The following is a 14,787-nucleotide window of genomic DNA, read 5'->3' on the forward strand; positions in this document are numbered from 1 at the left end:
CTCTCTCTTAACTTCCTACTCTGGCCCAACTCAAGACTCAGAACTCACAATCAAGGGGGTCTCTGGAGTTCCCTTAAGGCCAAAAATCAGCCCTCCATTACTCTGTCAATTTGGAAAATCGACCCTCATACACTCATTCCTCATAATGCCTCAGTGCCCAATGGCACTCCTAGGGAGAGATTTGTTATCCAAATTGGGGGTCTTTATTACCATACCCCCCCTCGATACAGTCTCTATATTCTGCATGCAGATGGCACCTGGACAGTCCCTATCCCTCACCCCTGACCTTCCCTTGGATCTACCTGCCTTAGACCCCCAAGTCTGGGACACTGATCACCCATCCATAGCCAAACATCATCCCCCAGTCCACATTATCCTAAAAGACCCCTCGACTATAATCACCCAACAACAGTACTCTCTCACCCCGGAGGCCCACAAGGGACTTAAGCCTATCATAGACCGTCTTCTTCAAGCCTCTATCCTAATTCCTACCCATTCACCACACAACACCCCTATTCTGGCAGTAAGAAAGGGACCAAACTCTTGGAGACTGGTCCAGGACCTGAGAAAAATCAATGAGGCTATTATGCCGACATTCCCAGTAGTCCCTAACCCTTACACCCTTCTGTCTACCATACCCCCGACTGCAACCCACTTCACAGTATTAGATCTCAAAGACGCTTTTTTCACCATCCCCCTCCACCCCCTCTCCCAACCCCTTTTCGCCTTCACCTGGCAAGACCCCGAGACTCACATTTCCCAACAACTAACATGGACAGTTCTCCCCCAGGGGTTCAGAGACAGCCCCCACTTTTTTGGACAGGCTTTACAAAAGGACCTACAGACACTCGACCTAGCCCCAAGTCATCTCCTCCAATACGTAGATGACCTCCTCCTTTGTAGCCCAACTGAAAACTCTGCCTCCAACATACTGCCAAACTCCTTGGGGCCCTGGGATCCTGGGGTTATCGGGTGTCCCAATCCAAGGCCCAAGTAGTACAGACAAATGTCACCTACCTGGGGCTCTCCATATCCCACCAACAAAGAACTATTCCCCCAGATAGAATCCAGGCCTTAATTAACTGTCCACTTCCAAAAACAAAAAGAGAACTCTTGTCTATCCTCGGCCTCCTAAACTTTTTCTGTATCTGGATCCCTAACTTCTCCCTCATTGCAAAGCTGCTCTATGAGGCAACGTAAAGATGTCTGGATGAGCCCCTCTTTAACCCCTCCTCGCTGGCCAATCCTATTCGCCAGCTCACCCAGAGCCTCCTCCGAGTGCCAACTCTCCACCTGCCAGATCACACCAGACCATTCTTTCTCTTTGCACATTCCAACCAAGGACAGGCCCTGGGGCTTCTATGTCAGCGGGCTGGAGACACCTGGGCTCCCATAGCCTATCTATCAAAACAGCTGGACATGGTGACCAAGGGGTGGCCTCCCTGCATACAGGCCATGGCTGCTATCGCAGCCCTCGTACCCGAAGCAAATAAACTCTCTAGACATGCCCCTTTAACAGTCTGTTCTCCACACACCTTCCGAGACTTGCTATCACATCGGGCTTTCCTCTCCCTTCCCCCTTCCAGGGTACAGGTCCTACATGCCTTTCTCCTCGACCCTCAGCTCTCATTCTCCCCCTGCTCTCCCCTTAACCCCGCCAGCTTATTACCCATGTCCTCTACAACAGACCCCTCCTACATAGCTGCAGCCTAACAGTAGATCTTACCCCAAACCCCTTCCAACATGTAACAGATCAGCCCATCCTAGACCCAGACACCCCACACTGGTTCGTTGATGGCAGCTCTCAAAAATCCCCACCCTTTGCAGCAGGATATGCCATCATCCAGGGGGACCTTTGTCACAATCACGGAACCCAGACAATTGAAGCTTCACCTCTGCCACCTCACACCACCTCCCAACAGGCAGAACTGATAGCTCTCACCAGAGCTTTAACTCTGGCTAAAAATCTAAGGGTTAACATCCACACAGACTCCAAATATGCCTATAACATACTTCACTCAAACATCCTAATATGGAGAGAAAGAGGTTTCCTAACCCAAAAGGGATCCCCCATTATTAATTCAGACCTGATCCACAAACTTCTAGAGGCAGCACTCTTACCAAACAAAGCCGCCATCCTCCACTGTAGGGGACATCAAAAGGGAAGTCTCATATCAGCCTACAACAATGCTGCAGACCAGAAGGCAAAGGAGATAGCCCTGTCCCATCCCTCCCTCCAGTCCCCTGTCATCTTAGCTCTGACTCCACCCGACCCTCCCACCACCAGAGAAATCCTCTCTTATCTACACTCACTTTTTCATCCCTCATCCAAGACACTCCAACAGTTCCTCCATAACCACTTCCCCATATCCAATGCTGACCAACAATATTTAGATAACCTTACCCGCTCCTGGCACCCCACTCCAGTACTCTTGCCTGGAAAACCCCATGGACGGAGAAGCCTGGTGGGCTGCAGTCCATGGGGTCGCTAGGAGTTGGACACGACTGAGCGACTTCACTCTCATGTTCACTTTCACCCACTCCTGTCAAACATGTCAACGTACTAATCCCAATTCCAACCTTAAACCGACATCCTTTCCAACCCATCAAATGCGAGGCAGCCTCCCAGCACAGGATTGGCAGATAGACTTTACTCATATGCCCCCAGGTTCGGAGAGTCAGATACCTCCTGGTCCTTGTGGACACCTTTTCGGGATGGGTAGAAGCATTTCCCACTACAAACAAAAGAGCCCACACCGTGGCCCAAATCCTCCTCACAGAAATTATCCCCAGGTTTGGCCTGCCTTCATCCCTACAGTCTGATAATGGCCCGGAATTTACATCCAAGGTCACCCAACAACTTGTCCAATTCTTACAGATACCCTGGAAATTTCACATTCCATACCGTCCCCAGTCCTCAGGAAAGGTAGAAAGGATGAATAGAATAATCAAAGAAACCCTTACCAAACTAACCCTCGAGGTACATCTGGATTGGACTAAACTTTTGCCAATTGTTCTCCTCAGAATACGGGCTTTGCCCAGAAAGCCCCTGGGGCTGAGCCCCTTTGAGGTGATGTATGGAAGGCCCATGCTCCCTCCTGGACTCCCCCCTGAACCTCCTCCCATATGAAGCTTCCCACACTCCCCTCTGCTGGTGGAACTCCACAATGCCCTCTGGAAATTCGTCAACCACAACCTGCCTGCCTCTGACCCCCAAGCCCTCTTGCCCCCTTTACAAACTGGGGACATGGTCTATCTGTCAGATAATCCCCAGGGTGACCTAAACCCAAAGTGGCAGGGACCATTCAAAGTCATCCTGCTTACCCCAACTGCAGCTAAACTCGAGAAGGTCACCTCCTGGGTACACCTCTCTCGCCTAAAATGGGTCACTTCTAATCCTGTGCTGCCCTCCTTAACTGACCCCTATCAGGTCTCTCTCACAGGGCCTACCTCCTTAAAAATCACCCAGCGACAACCTCTGTCCACCATCCAAGAAGACACTGAATGACCTGGACACTCTTCAACCTACAGCTGTTCCTGACCCAACAGCTCCAACCCTGATATAACAGAAACATGCCTAGGCAAAAGCCTGTAGTTAACTCTTATCACATTATTGAAATAGACAACCCACTTTGCCTGAGATGTCAGCCTTAGACAGATTAGTACAACTTCAAGCCAAAAAAAAAGGGAGGGGGAGCAAAAAGACCTTTTAAATCTTAAAGCAGAAAACTATGAGATCTCTGTCTGTCTGGATATATATGTATGTCTCAATGTATGTCTTTGTCTCTGGATAATATTGCTGAGGTTAATTTATAAATGAGCTAAACAACAGTTCATGGTTTCTGAAAGAAAGTAAGATGCATGTTTTCAGTAAAAAGGGTATAAGAAATGGAATTACATTTTATTAAGAGAAAAAGGAAGTATGGCTTATAGATGGCTGTTCTATGAATGGACAAATAAAGTGATGAATACAGAAAGTGTAAAAAAGGTTTGTGGCAAGTAGAAGAGAGTTTTGTGCATGATACAAGTTTCTTAAGACATTAAACTGCCTTTGCCTATATATATATATATGTTTCCACTTGGGTTCTCTGGAACAGCACAAATAATTGCACCAATCCAGGAATCTTCATTCTCTGTGGGACCTATGCATATTCATGTCTCCCCTTGACCCCCCTGGACCCTGCATCTTGGTCTTCCTGACCCCGGGCCTAACATTCCTCAAAGAAGAAGAGGTAGAACAAATAGTCTACCCCCAAGGGAAACTTTCCCACAGAAAAAGACGAGCTGTCATAGCCCCCCTCCTGATTGGGACTGGCATAGCAGCAGCCCTAGGCACCGGGATTGGAGGCATCTCGACCTCTGCCCATTTCTACTACAAGCTGTCCCAAGAACTTAATGAGGACATGGAGCAGGTAGTGGAGTCCTTCGTTTCAATCCAAAGACAAATTAACTCATTAGCTTCTGTGGCCCTACAAAATAGGCGAGCCCTGGACCTTCTCACTGCAGAAAAGGGAGGGACCTGCCTTTTCCTAGGAGAGGACTGCTGCTATTTTGTTAATGAAACAGGCATAGTCCAGGGCAGAGTCAAAGAACTTAGAGACAGAATTGAACGCTGCAGAAAAGAGTTACAAAACCTTTACACTCCCCAAAACCTGTTCCAACAGGCATTGGTACTTATCATTTTATTCCTCTTATTTGGACCCTGTCTCTTCAATCTCTTTCAAAGGTTTCTCCAAGAACGGATTCGGGCCATCTCTCGAGACCAAGTCAAGACTGTTCTTTTGCTTGAAACCCTGACAGCGAGAATAGAAAATCAACACTATGGGCCTTAGACTTCCTTCCTCCCAGACCACAAACCCCTGACCCTCATTTATCAGCATGAAGAAGCCCTGAACATTAACGGCGCCCACATCTCTTTCTCTTTTTATATATATTCCTTAAGGTCTGGAATGAAGGAAAGTTGCATGGCTCAAGGTAGCCTGGAGTTAAAACTCCCCTCCAGGTCCTCCCCACCATTCTATGCAAAACAAAGAACTCTCTCACCCGAAGAAAAATGGACATTAGGTTGATTACACCCAGCTCCCAGCCGGTCCAGCCTCTGGCCGATCTCCAGAATTCCTTGCCCCAGCCATTTAAGAGATAACTACTCCGAACAACCTTGGAGAAGAACAGGCCCCCTTAAGACAGTAGCTTTCCACATACATGCCTATATATACTTACTCTTTTCTTATATAAGTGCAGCAGCTCGCTAATCTGACTGCTGCCCCTTCTCGCCTCATTAAAGGTGATCTGTTCCTGTAGAGTGCCAGTCTTTCTTTTTCTGAACCTCACCTACTCTAACTCCATACCTTACAATCAGCTCATCAATTTCTACAAAAATCTTTGTTGGCATTTTTATGTACTCTGTAGATGAGTTTGGGGGAAATTGAGCCCTGAATAATGTCAATTCTTCTCATCATACATGACTGAAGAACATGCATGTGACGTATCACTGCATTTTTAGGTTTTCTTCAATTTCTCCCATGGTTTACACAAACAAATATGTGATACATTTCCTTAAATGTACCATAATGTTTCATAAAGGGCAAGGTTCCCTGTGTGTCTGGATCCAACTAGGCAAAGGGATACTGGAAAGGGAAGTTATGAAACCAGAAAAGATGCAGGCTGGACCACATAGGTCTTTACAGTCCACTGAAAGGTTGTGGCTTCAACTCAGACTGAGAGAGAGCCCATTGGAGGGTTTGGAACTGAATAATTACAGGACCGGACAGGTTTTAAAGCAACCTAGCAGCTTCAGCAGTCCATATATGGGGTCAAAGTAGCTGAATGATTCCAAGTTTCCTGGCTGAGGGAGAATCAGATGAGAGTCCCATCCCCCTGGTGAACTGACTTCACCGTTCTGTGCCGGTTTGGGGAGCACTGTCTAGAAAGGGCTATCCCCAGTGCCCCTTCTGCAGCTTTTGACCTTTTCTCCAGCTGCCTGTTGTAAACCCTCCCCTCCCTTTTTGGCGATTTACCCACAAAAACTCTCATTTGTCTCCTTTTCTAGCATATGGCTTGGTGGTTTCTCACCTAAGACACAATCCCTTAGCAAGAAAATTAAGTAATAAATAAAACCGTGCTACCTCAACTCAATAATAGTGAAGACTTTGCTATTGCAAGTGAAAAAAGGAACAAATGCATACAAAATAATCACCTTGATTTAAGTCACAGGGAGAATTTCTGGGTCTGTGTAACTACAAGGTACAGAGGTAGTTTCTGTCTTCAGGCAAGGCTGGATCCAGCATTTGGTTCCCTGAGATCTGCCTTCTCGCTCCAGCTCCCCCTCTGTCCCTTGCCAGCCTGCCTCCCCTACAGCTCCCAAAGTGCCACTGGTTGGATGGGATCACCACAGCTGGAGGAAAGCAGTGCTCTGATAGTTCAGGCCTGAGCCACATGCCCACTCCTGGAATTGGAGGTGAAGTCAACTCTATCATAATCATAATGGGCGAGAGAAAAGGAAAGGGGTGATTTCCCAGGGTGACAGGAGGATACCAGAACCAAGAGAAGGAAATGGACACTGAGTGATAAAACTCATAGATGTCCTTGATGGTTGTATACACTTTTGCTCAAATTCAAAATCAATTTCTAATTTTTTTTCTTTTAAAGAGAGGAAAAATTCTTCATTGATGCGAGCATGGGCCCTGCTACAGGCCCTCCCATCAGCTTCCGTTCCCTGATGCTGGGGGTCCACATCCACTTCTTGGGGGTGTCCTCTTCCCAATGCTCCCTCACAGACCTTTGCTGAATTAAAGTTTCTAAGTAAGTGCTTTTTTTTCCAAGGGGGAAATGGAGCAGACCATTATTTTCCAAAGCAGCATCATTTCAAAAGTCAGTATTCTTGCATCCAACCTGGGCTGGTGATCTGTTTCACCCTAGATATACATGTTTTGATGCTGTTCTCTTGAAACATCCCACCCTCGCCTTCTCCCACAGAGTCCACAAGTCTGTTCTATACATCTGAGTCTCTTTTTCTTTTTTTGCATATAGGGTTATCGTTACCATCTTTCTAAATTCCATATATATGTGTTAGTATACTGTAATGGTCTTTATCTTTCTGGCTTACTTTGCTCTGTATAATGGGTTCCAGTTTCACCCATCTCATTAGAACTGATTCAAATGAATTCTTTTTAATGGCTGAGTAATATTCCATGATGTATCTGTACCACAGCTTCCTCATCCATTCGTCTGCTGATGGGCATCTATCTTTACGAAGATAGTTAAACATGGAAATCTAAATTCTGAAATGATTTTCCCTAATGTCCAGTGATAACATTGAGAGTTGAGGTGGTGGCGCTTACTCTGGGTGGTTATACTCAGCATTGCCCTGCATGTTCATAGGGTTGGAAAGTCCTGAAAGACAGGAATATGCCAGACCCAGAATTCTACAGTTTGCTTTCATCTCTTTCCATATTAGTTCACAGCTCTCTGGTTTGCTCTCTGATTGCCATATATTCTTCCAGCAGGATGGAATTACCATGATTTAGTCAATGTTTCCCCCTGGGTTTGCATTCTACCAATTTTTCACAATGACAAACAGTGCAGTGACTAATCCTGTGGTCGATTCTGCCTTGCTCACATATATAAGAAATTTCCTACAATAGATTCCCAAAACTGGGTCAAAGGATATGAGCATTTTGTAATAGAAAGTGCCAATCAAATGTCCAGATAGATTTTACTATCACTCTGATACTGTATAGGACTCCTTGTTTTGTCTTCTGTGGTGGTCCAGTGGTTAACAATCTGCCTGCCAATGCAGGGCACACGAGTTTGATCCCTGGGCCAAGAAGACAGCACACGCCTGGCTCAACTAAGCCCATGTGCCACATCTACTGAGCTCACCCTGATCTAGAGTCCATGCTCCAACACAGGAGAAGCCTGAGCACAGCAATTAGAGAGTAGCCTCCACTGGCTACAAGCACAGAAAACCTGCACACAGATAACAAGAGGTGGCAAAGCCAAAAATAAACAAATAATTTTCATGAATAAAATTTTTAAAAGGAGTCTTTGTTTCCAACTACAGCCTTCTCAGACATTGACTATTTCAGTTAATTAAGTTCATCCTACACTAAGATCTGCTCTGGTCCTACAGAGCCAATCCTAAAAAGTAAGACCCAAAAGGATCAAACTGCTTCCAAGCATCTTAACATGGTTTCAGAATAAAGCTCAAGAAGACTTTTAGGAATAGAAAAATATCAAGCATGCAAGGGAAATTTGATAATGCTTAGCATCAAATGTCAAATTATCAGGAGGCAAAGAAGCAGGAAACTCCAATCCATTATAACAGAAATCAGTGTGTTTTTGTTCAGCTGCTCAGTTGAGTTTAACTCTTTGCAACCCTATGGACTGCTTCTCGCTAGTGTTCCCTGTCCTTCACCATCTCCCAGAACATGCTCAAACTCATGTCCGTGGAGTCATGATGCCATCTAACCATCTCGTCTTCTGTCATTCCCTTCTCCTCCTGCCTTCAATCTTTCCCAGCATCAGGGTCTTTGGCAATGAATCAGCTCTTCGCGTCAGGTGGCCAAAGTGTTAGAGATTTCATTTTAACAGCAATCAGTTGAAATGCATCAGTTGGAAAGGAAGAAGTAAATGTGTATTTATTTACAGACAAAATGATTGTCTATGTAGGAAGTCAATGGGATCTACAAAAGAGCTATTACAACTAATTAATGAGTTTAGCATGGTTTCAGGATACAAGGATACTCTTGAGAGTGCCTTGGACTGCAAAATCAAACCAGTCAATCCTAAAGGAAATCAGTCCTGAATTTTCATTGGAAGGACTGATGCTGAAGCTGAAGCTTCAACACTTTTGCCAGCAGATGTGAAAAGCTGACTCACTGGAAAAGACCCTGATGTTGGGAGAGATTGAAGGCAAAAGGAGCATGGGAGGACAGAGGATGAGATGACTTGATAGCATAATCCACTCAATGGAAATGAACTTGAGCAAACTCCAGGAGACAGTGGGGACACAGAGCCTGGTTTGCTACAGTCCATGGAGTTGCAAAGAGTTGGACATTAGTTAGAAACTGAACAACAACAGCAACGTTCTGGTATTATATCTTAATTTATAAATGTAACTATAAAATTGACAATATATTTCAAAATCAATACTGAATGGCAGTACACAACATTCTTATTCTCCCATTTCTTACATTGTCTTCACTTATGTTGTACTCCTTGAATATTTGGATCTCAGAATCTCCCTTCTAACCTGAAGATGAACGCAGTATTCAGAAGTGGACGAACTAAAACTAATGTCAGAGACAGCATAGTAGCTCAGTTTTATTTTCTGCAGTTAACAATCACCAGAAAACTATGTGGACACTGAGCCCCCAAACAGCAGCACAGGCACAAGGTGAAGCCCCATTAAACTACTGCAGAAAGCAATGCTCTCAGGAAGGACACTTGAGGCTAGGGCACATAGGCTAGGTTTAAGGCCCTCTTCTGTGCTGAGACTGATCAAAAGGGGGGGGCACAGAATGTTGCAAGGTCTGCATCACCAGGGAAAGCTGCTCCTGAAAGAAGGCGGCGGCTATCTGGAGGAGGCCAGGGTCTTCAGCAGTCAATCGGCTAAAAGGGAGAGAAAATGAAATTCAAATTCCCGCGGAGGAGGAGGAAGAGGAGTATGTCCTCCCTCTGTCCCCGCACACCAACAAGCCCAGAGCACCACACTTCTCCTCTAGGCTTAACCCTCCATTATGGCTCTTCCTGAGCTTAGACTGGTCACCACTCACCACTCCCTCCCTCGCCCCAGCTCCCTTTAGTACTGACAGAACCAACATGTGGCCATTAACGTAGAGGTCCCTCCGAACCGGCCATCTTAGCTGAGTACGTCGAGTCAGGAGGTGGCGGGCAATGTCCGCCTCCTCATATGATGAGAAAGGCACTGTGAGGCCGCTGGTGGAGATACGGTTAAGGTACCATTCACACTAGTCATTTTGCCTGTAAGTCAGGCTCCCTGCTCACAGAGACCCACCTTCTCCTACAAGGCCGCCACTGGACACCCTGGCTATCACCTCCCGACCCTCTGGATCCTTTCAGGTAGCTTTCCCTCACCACCATACCCTGGCAGCCAGACCACCCCTGACCCATACCCTCCAGCCTCCCAGATTACCCTCCTCCTACAGTTTAAGCCCCACTGCCTGCATCCCCCCAAACCACCCCTAGCCCACACCCCGACCCCTGTGGCTGCTTGGCCCACTGGGGCTCCTGGAATAGGATACAACTGGTAGACTCGGGTCCTCAGAACTCCGGCTCCGGGTGCAGCAGCTCCACCAGGCCCTGGAACGTGAGGTGCCCCCGGGATCTGCGGAATGGCAGCGGCTGCACCACCTGACTGTCTGGCAGTGCTGGGGTCTCTGGGATCAGCCATGTCGCTGGAGCCAGCAGGGACTTCTTGACTGACGGTGTCACCAGGGACAGCTGGCTCGCCAGGGCCATCGCAGCCACCAGCACCACCCGGCACACCTTGGCCGCCTTGTGCTGTACCCGCTGCAGAGGCCACGGCACCTTCATCTTCATCAGCTGCCCTGGTGGTTCCTCCACCGTGTGCCTCAGGCTCCATCTTGAACCGCTCTCCTCCTCCCTCAGCGGTGGGAAAGACTGAACCGTCTCTACAAATCCCAGCCCTGTAGTGCGACCTGATCGGCAGAGCGCCTGCGCACTCACACCCTGGTCCCGCCTCACGATCAGTTCCCACCAATCATTGGTTCCTGAGATGAATGCAGGCTCTAGGGCACTGGGCGCCCCCTGCTTGCGTTCACATGCCATGTCACTCCAATGCGCATGCTCAGACTCCCACCCACGTGGTCTGGGCCCTCTGTGTCAGCCCTGCCTCGGGCCTGGAAACCTGGTAAACCACTCAGCCCTGAGGCCTCTGGGTGGCGCTCCACCCTTTAGTGTGGGGAGCGCATGCTCAAACAGACCCCGCCCCACTCCTCAGGGCCCCTGTTTCCACTTCAAGCCTGCAAACCCCAAGTGAGTCCCGGTCCCTGTGCACCTCCAAGTCTGCGTTGCTGCCAGCCTGGCATCACTCACAGGTGACCATCTTGCTGAGCGCAGGTCCTTGACATCGACTCCCAGAAGGGAGTCGGGCACCCCTGGGTCAGGGCCGGTCTGTCCCTCTGGTGTCTCACACATAGCTCACGTGCATGTATGTGCATTGTGTGCGTGAGCGCATGGGCAGGTGCATGCATATGGGCACGTGTACACGTGTGTTTGTGAGAGAGAGCACATGCCCGGATTCATGCACTTAGGTGTGTGTATCTGTGCATGCGCCCAAGAGAGTGCCCTTAACAGAGGTGCCTGCCCGTCAGCGTGTGCGTGGGTGTGTTTCAGAAAGAGAGAGCACAAGCACAGATTCATGCACGTAGGCGTGTGCATGTGTCTGTGTGTGGAGGTGCTTGCACATGGGCATGTATGTGTGGTCACGAGAGAGCATGTGGTCAGGTGCGTGCACATGGGTCTGTCCCTGTGTGCAGGTGTGTGTGTGTGCGTGTCAAAGAGAGCACGGTTGAGTTGCATTCACATGGGCATATGTGTCTGCGTGCATGCTTGCACAGGTGGCTTCACATGGGACTGGGGTGGCCTGGCCCTGGAGGAATGAAAGCGGGAATGCGGAGCCTGCTGTGCCTGCCCGCCTGGGGAGGGAAATGGGGACTGCTGATGGACTCACTTGGGATGGTATGGGGCTGGGCTGCCTGGGGCTCCAGGCATACAGACTGCAGGGACTCCAGTCTGTGGGCTTGCCCCAGGCCCCTCAGAAGCACTGGAGGAACCAGCTAGACTCAAGGACTGGGGGAAGGGCGATGTTCCCCTGGACTCTGCACAGTCTCTTGTCCTCTCCCGGCCCTGATCCCCAGCCCCTGGCTGGAGAGTCCTCTCAGCCCTCAAATCCAAGGCCAGCAGCCTTCCCCCGCCCCCACTGGATGGTGAGAGGCACCAGCTGTGGCTGACCTTTCCCTGTGGGTGGGGCATCCATGTTGCGCCTTCCCACCCATGCAGTTTGTCTGCATTATGGTTCCAAGTCAGTTTTAAGGTGTGGATAGACCCTGTCTAATGCCTGTGTCTCTCCCCTGCTCTGTGGCCTAGAGGACCCCAGCGGGGGAGCCTGGACACATCTCTCCCTCAGGGGCCCACTGTCAGGTTGGGGGGACATTTGTAAGGATACTCGTGCTGTAGAAGGGGGCTCACTAGACTATGATAGACTAGAGGGCGAGGGGCTAAGACAAACGACCCACCAGCTTCCTTCCTCTGCCCACTCTACATCAGTACATCTGCTCTTCATCCAAAGTGATAGCTAACACTTGCTATGGTCCATGCACCGTTTCATGGGCTTTCCATATGTTTGTGTATCAAGTCAGTTTTCAGACAGTATTGCCATGTCTATCCTGTCTCCCGTGATGCAGGTCTCTTCTACACAAATCACACACACACTCTCTCTCTCTCTTTCTCTCCCCAATACCAGCGGCTCAAAGTCTTGTGCATTTTGCTTTCTGCATTTCTCAAAAGTATGATGGCTGTAGTACTCCATCAGGCATGGGACTTAAGTTGAGTCTGAATGGCGAGATCTGCAAAGGATAGTGATAGTGCCAATGACAAATAATGTGTGTGACAAGAGAGTAACAGAAGTATAAAGGAAAGACACTGAATGATAGAATATGTTTCTCAGAGAGTTTACGACTGTGACAGGTGCATGGTTTTGAGTGAGTGTGACAGAGGGAATGTGTGATTGGGACAGGAATTTTTTTTTTTTTGCATTTGGAAATTTTATTTATTTTTATTTTTTAATCTAAATTTATTTATTTTAATTGGAAGCTGATTACTTTACAATATTGTAGTGGTTTTTTCATACATTGACATGAATCCACCACGGGTGTACATGTGTTCCCCATCCTGATCCCCCCTCCCACCTCCCTCCCCATCCCATCCCCTGGGTCATCCCAGTGCACCAGCCCTGAGAACCCTGTCTCATTCATCAAACCTGGACTAGCGATCCATTTCACAAATGATAATATACAGGTTTCAATGCCATTCTCCTAAACCATCCCACCCTTGCCCTCTCCCACAGAGTCCAAAAGACTGTTCTATACATCTGTGTCTCTTTTGCTGTCTCGCATATAGGGTCATCGTTACCATCTTTCTAAATTCCATATATATGCGTTAGTATACTGTATTGGTGTTTTTCTTTCTGGCTTACTTCACTCTGTATAATAGGCTCCAGTTTCATCCACCTCATTAGAACTGATTCAAATGTATTCTTTTTAATGGCTGAGTAATATTCCATTGTGCATATGTACCACAGCTTTCTTATCCATTCATCTGCTGATGGACATCTAGGTTGCTTCCATGTCCTGGCTATTATAAACAGTGCTGTGATGAACATTGGGGTACACGTGTCTCTTTCAATTCTGGTTTCCTTGGTGTGTATGCCCAGCAGTGAGATTGCTGGGTCATATGGCAGTTCTATTTCCAGTTTTTTAAGGGATCTCCACGCTGTTCTCCATAGTGGCTGTACTAGTTTGCATTCCCACCAACAGTATGAGAGGGTTCCCTTTTCTCCACACCTTCTCCAACTTTTATTGCTTATAGACTTTTGGCTAGGAACCATTCTGACTGACATGAAATGGTACCTCATTGTGGTTTTTATTTGCATTTCTCTGATAATGAGTGATATTGAACATCTTTTCATGTGTTTGTTAGCCATCTGTATGTCTTTTTTGGAGAAATATCTGTTTAGTTCTTTGGCCCATTTTTTGATTGGGTCATTTATTTTTCTGGAATTGAGCTGCAGGAGTTGCTTGTGTATTTTTGAGATTAATCCTTTGTCTGTTGCTTCATTTGCTATTATTTTCTCCCATTCTGAGGGTTGTCTTTTCACGTTACTTAAAGTTTCCTTTGTTGTGCAGAAGCTTTTAATTTTAATTAGGTCTCATTTGTTTATTTTTGCTTTTATTTCCAATATTCTGGGATGTGGGTCATAGAGGATCCTGCTGTGGTTTATGTCGGAGAGTGTTTTGCCTATGTTTCCTCTAGGAGTTTTATAGTTTCTGGTCTTACATTTAGATCTTTAATCCATTTTGAGTTTATTTTTGTGTATGGTGTTAGAAAGTGTTCTAGTTTTATTTTTTTACAAGTGGTTGACCAGTTTTCCAAGCACCACTTGTTAAAGAGATTGTCTTTTCTCCATTGTGTATTCTTGCCTCCTTTGTCAAAGATAAGGTGTCCATAGGTACATGGATTTATCTCCAGGCTTTCTATTCTGTTCCATTGATCTATATTCCTGTCTTTGTGCCAGTACCATACTGTTTTGATGACTGTGGCTTTGCAGTAGAGCCTGAAGTCAGGCAGGTTGATCCCTCCAATTCCATTCTTCTTTCTCAAGATTGCTTTGGCTATTTGAGGTTTTTTGTATTTCCATAGAAATTGTGAAATTATTTGTTCTAGTTCTGTGAAAAATACTGTTGGTAGCTTGATAGGGATTGCATTGAATCTATAGATTGCTTTGGATAGTATACTCATTTTCACTATATTGATTCTTCCAGTCCATGAACACAGTGTATTTCTCCATCTATTTGTGTTCTCTTTGATTTCTTTTGCCAGTGTTTTATAGTTTTCTATATAAGGGTCTTTTGTTTGTTTAGGTAGATATATTACTAAGTATTTAATTCTTTTCATTGAAACGGTGAATGGAATTATTTCCTTATTTTCTTTTTCTGTTTTCTCATTGTTGGTGTATAGGAATGC

General features: G+C 46.8%; 1 protein-coding gene across 2 annotated transcripts; it reads right to left on the minus strand.

Annotated features, from left to right (window-relative positions):
• Nucleotides 1-9,299: 9,299 nt before the first annotated feature.
• LOC110151434 (EKC/KEOPS complex subunit LAGE3-like) lies at nt 9,300-10,719 on the minus strand. 2 transcript variants are annotated; one of them, XM_070462879.1, is made up of 3 exons: nt 10,266-10,719; nt 9,823-9,939; nt 9,300-9,612 (listed from the first exon to the last, which is right to left on the minus strand). In XM_070462879.1, exons 1-3 carry the CDS (start codon nt 10,604-10,606, stop codon nt 9,474-9,476), a joined length of 597 nt encoding a protein of 198 aa, XP_070318980.1. In that variant the 5' UTR covers nt 10,607-10,719; the 3' UTR covers nt 9,300-9,473. The 2 variants fall into 2 exon arrangements, with proteins under 2 accessions (XP_070318980.1, XP_020770487.2); XM_020914828.2 differs by having other exon boundaries at nt 9,814-9,939; nt 10,266-10,716.
• Nucleotides 10,720-14,787: the final 4,068 nt, after the last annotated feature.

This window comes from Odocoileus virginianus, unplaced genomic scaffold, assembly GCF_023699985.2.
Source record: "Odocoileus virginianus isolate 20LAN1187 ecotype Illinois unplaced genomic scaffold, Ovbor_1.2 Unplaced_Scaffold_16, whole genome shotgun sequence".
NCBI classification, from domain to species: domain Eukaryota; kingdom Metazoa; phylum Chordata; class Mammalia; order Artiodactyla; family Cervidae; genus Odocoileus; species Odocoileus virginianus.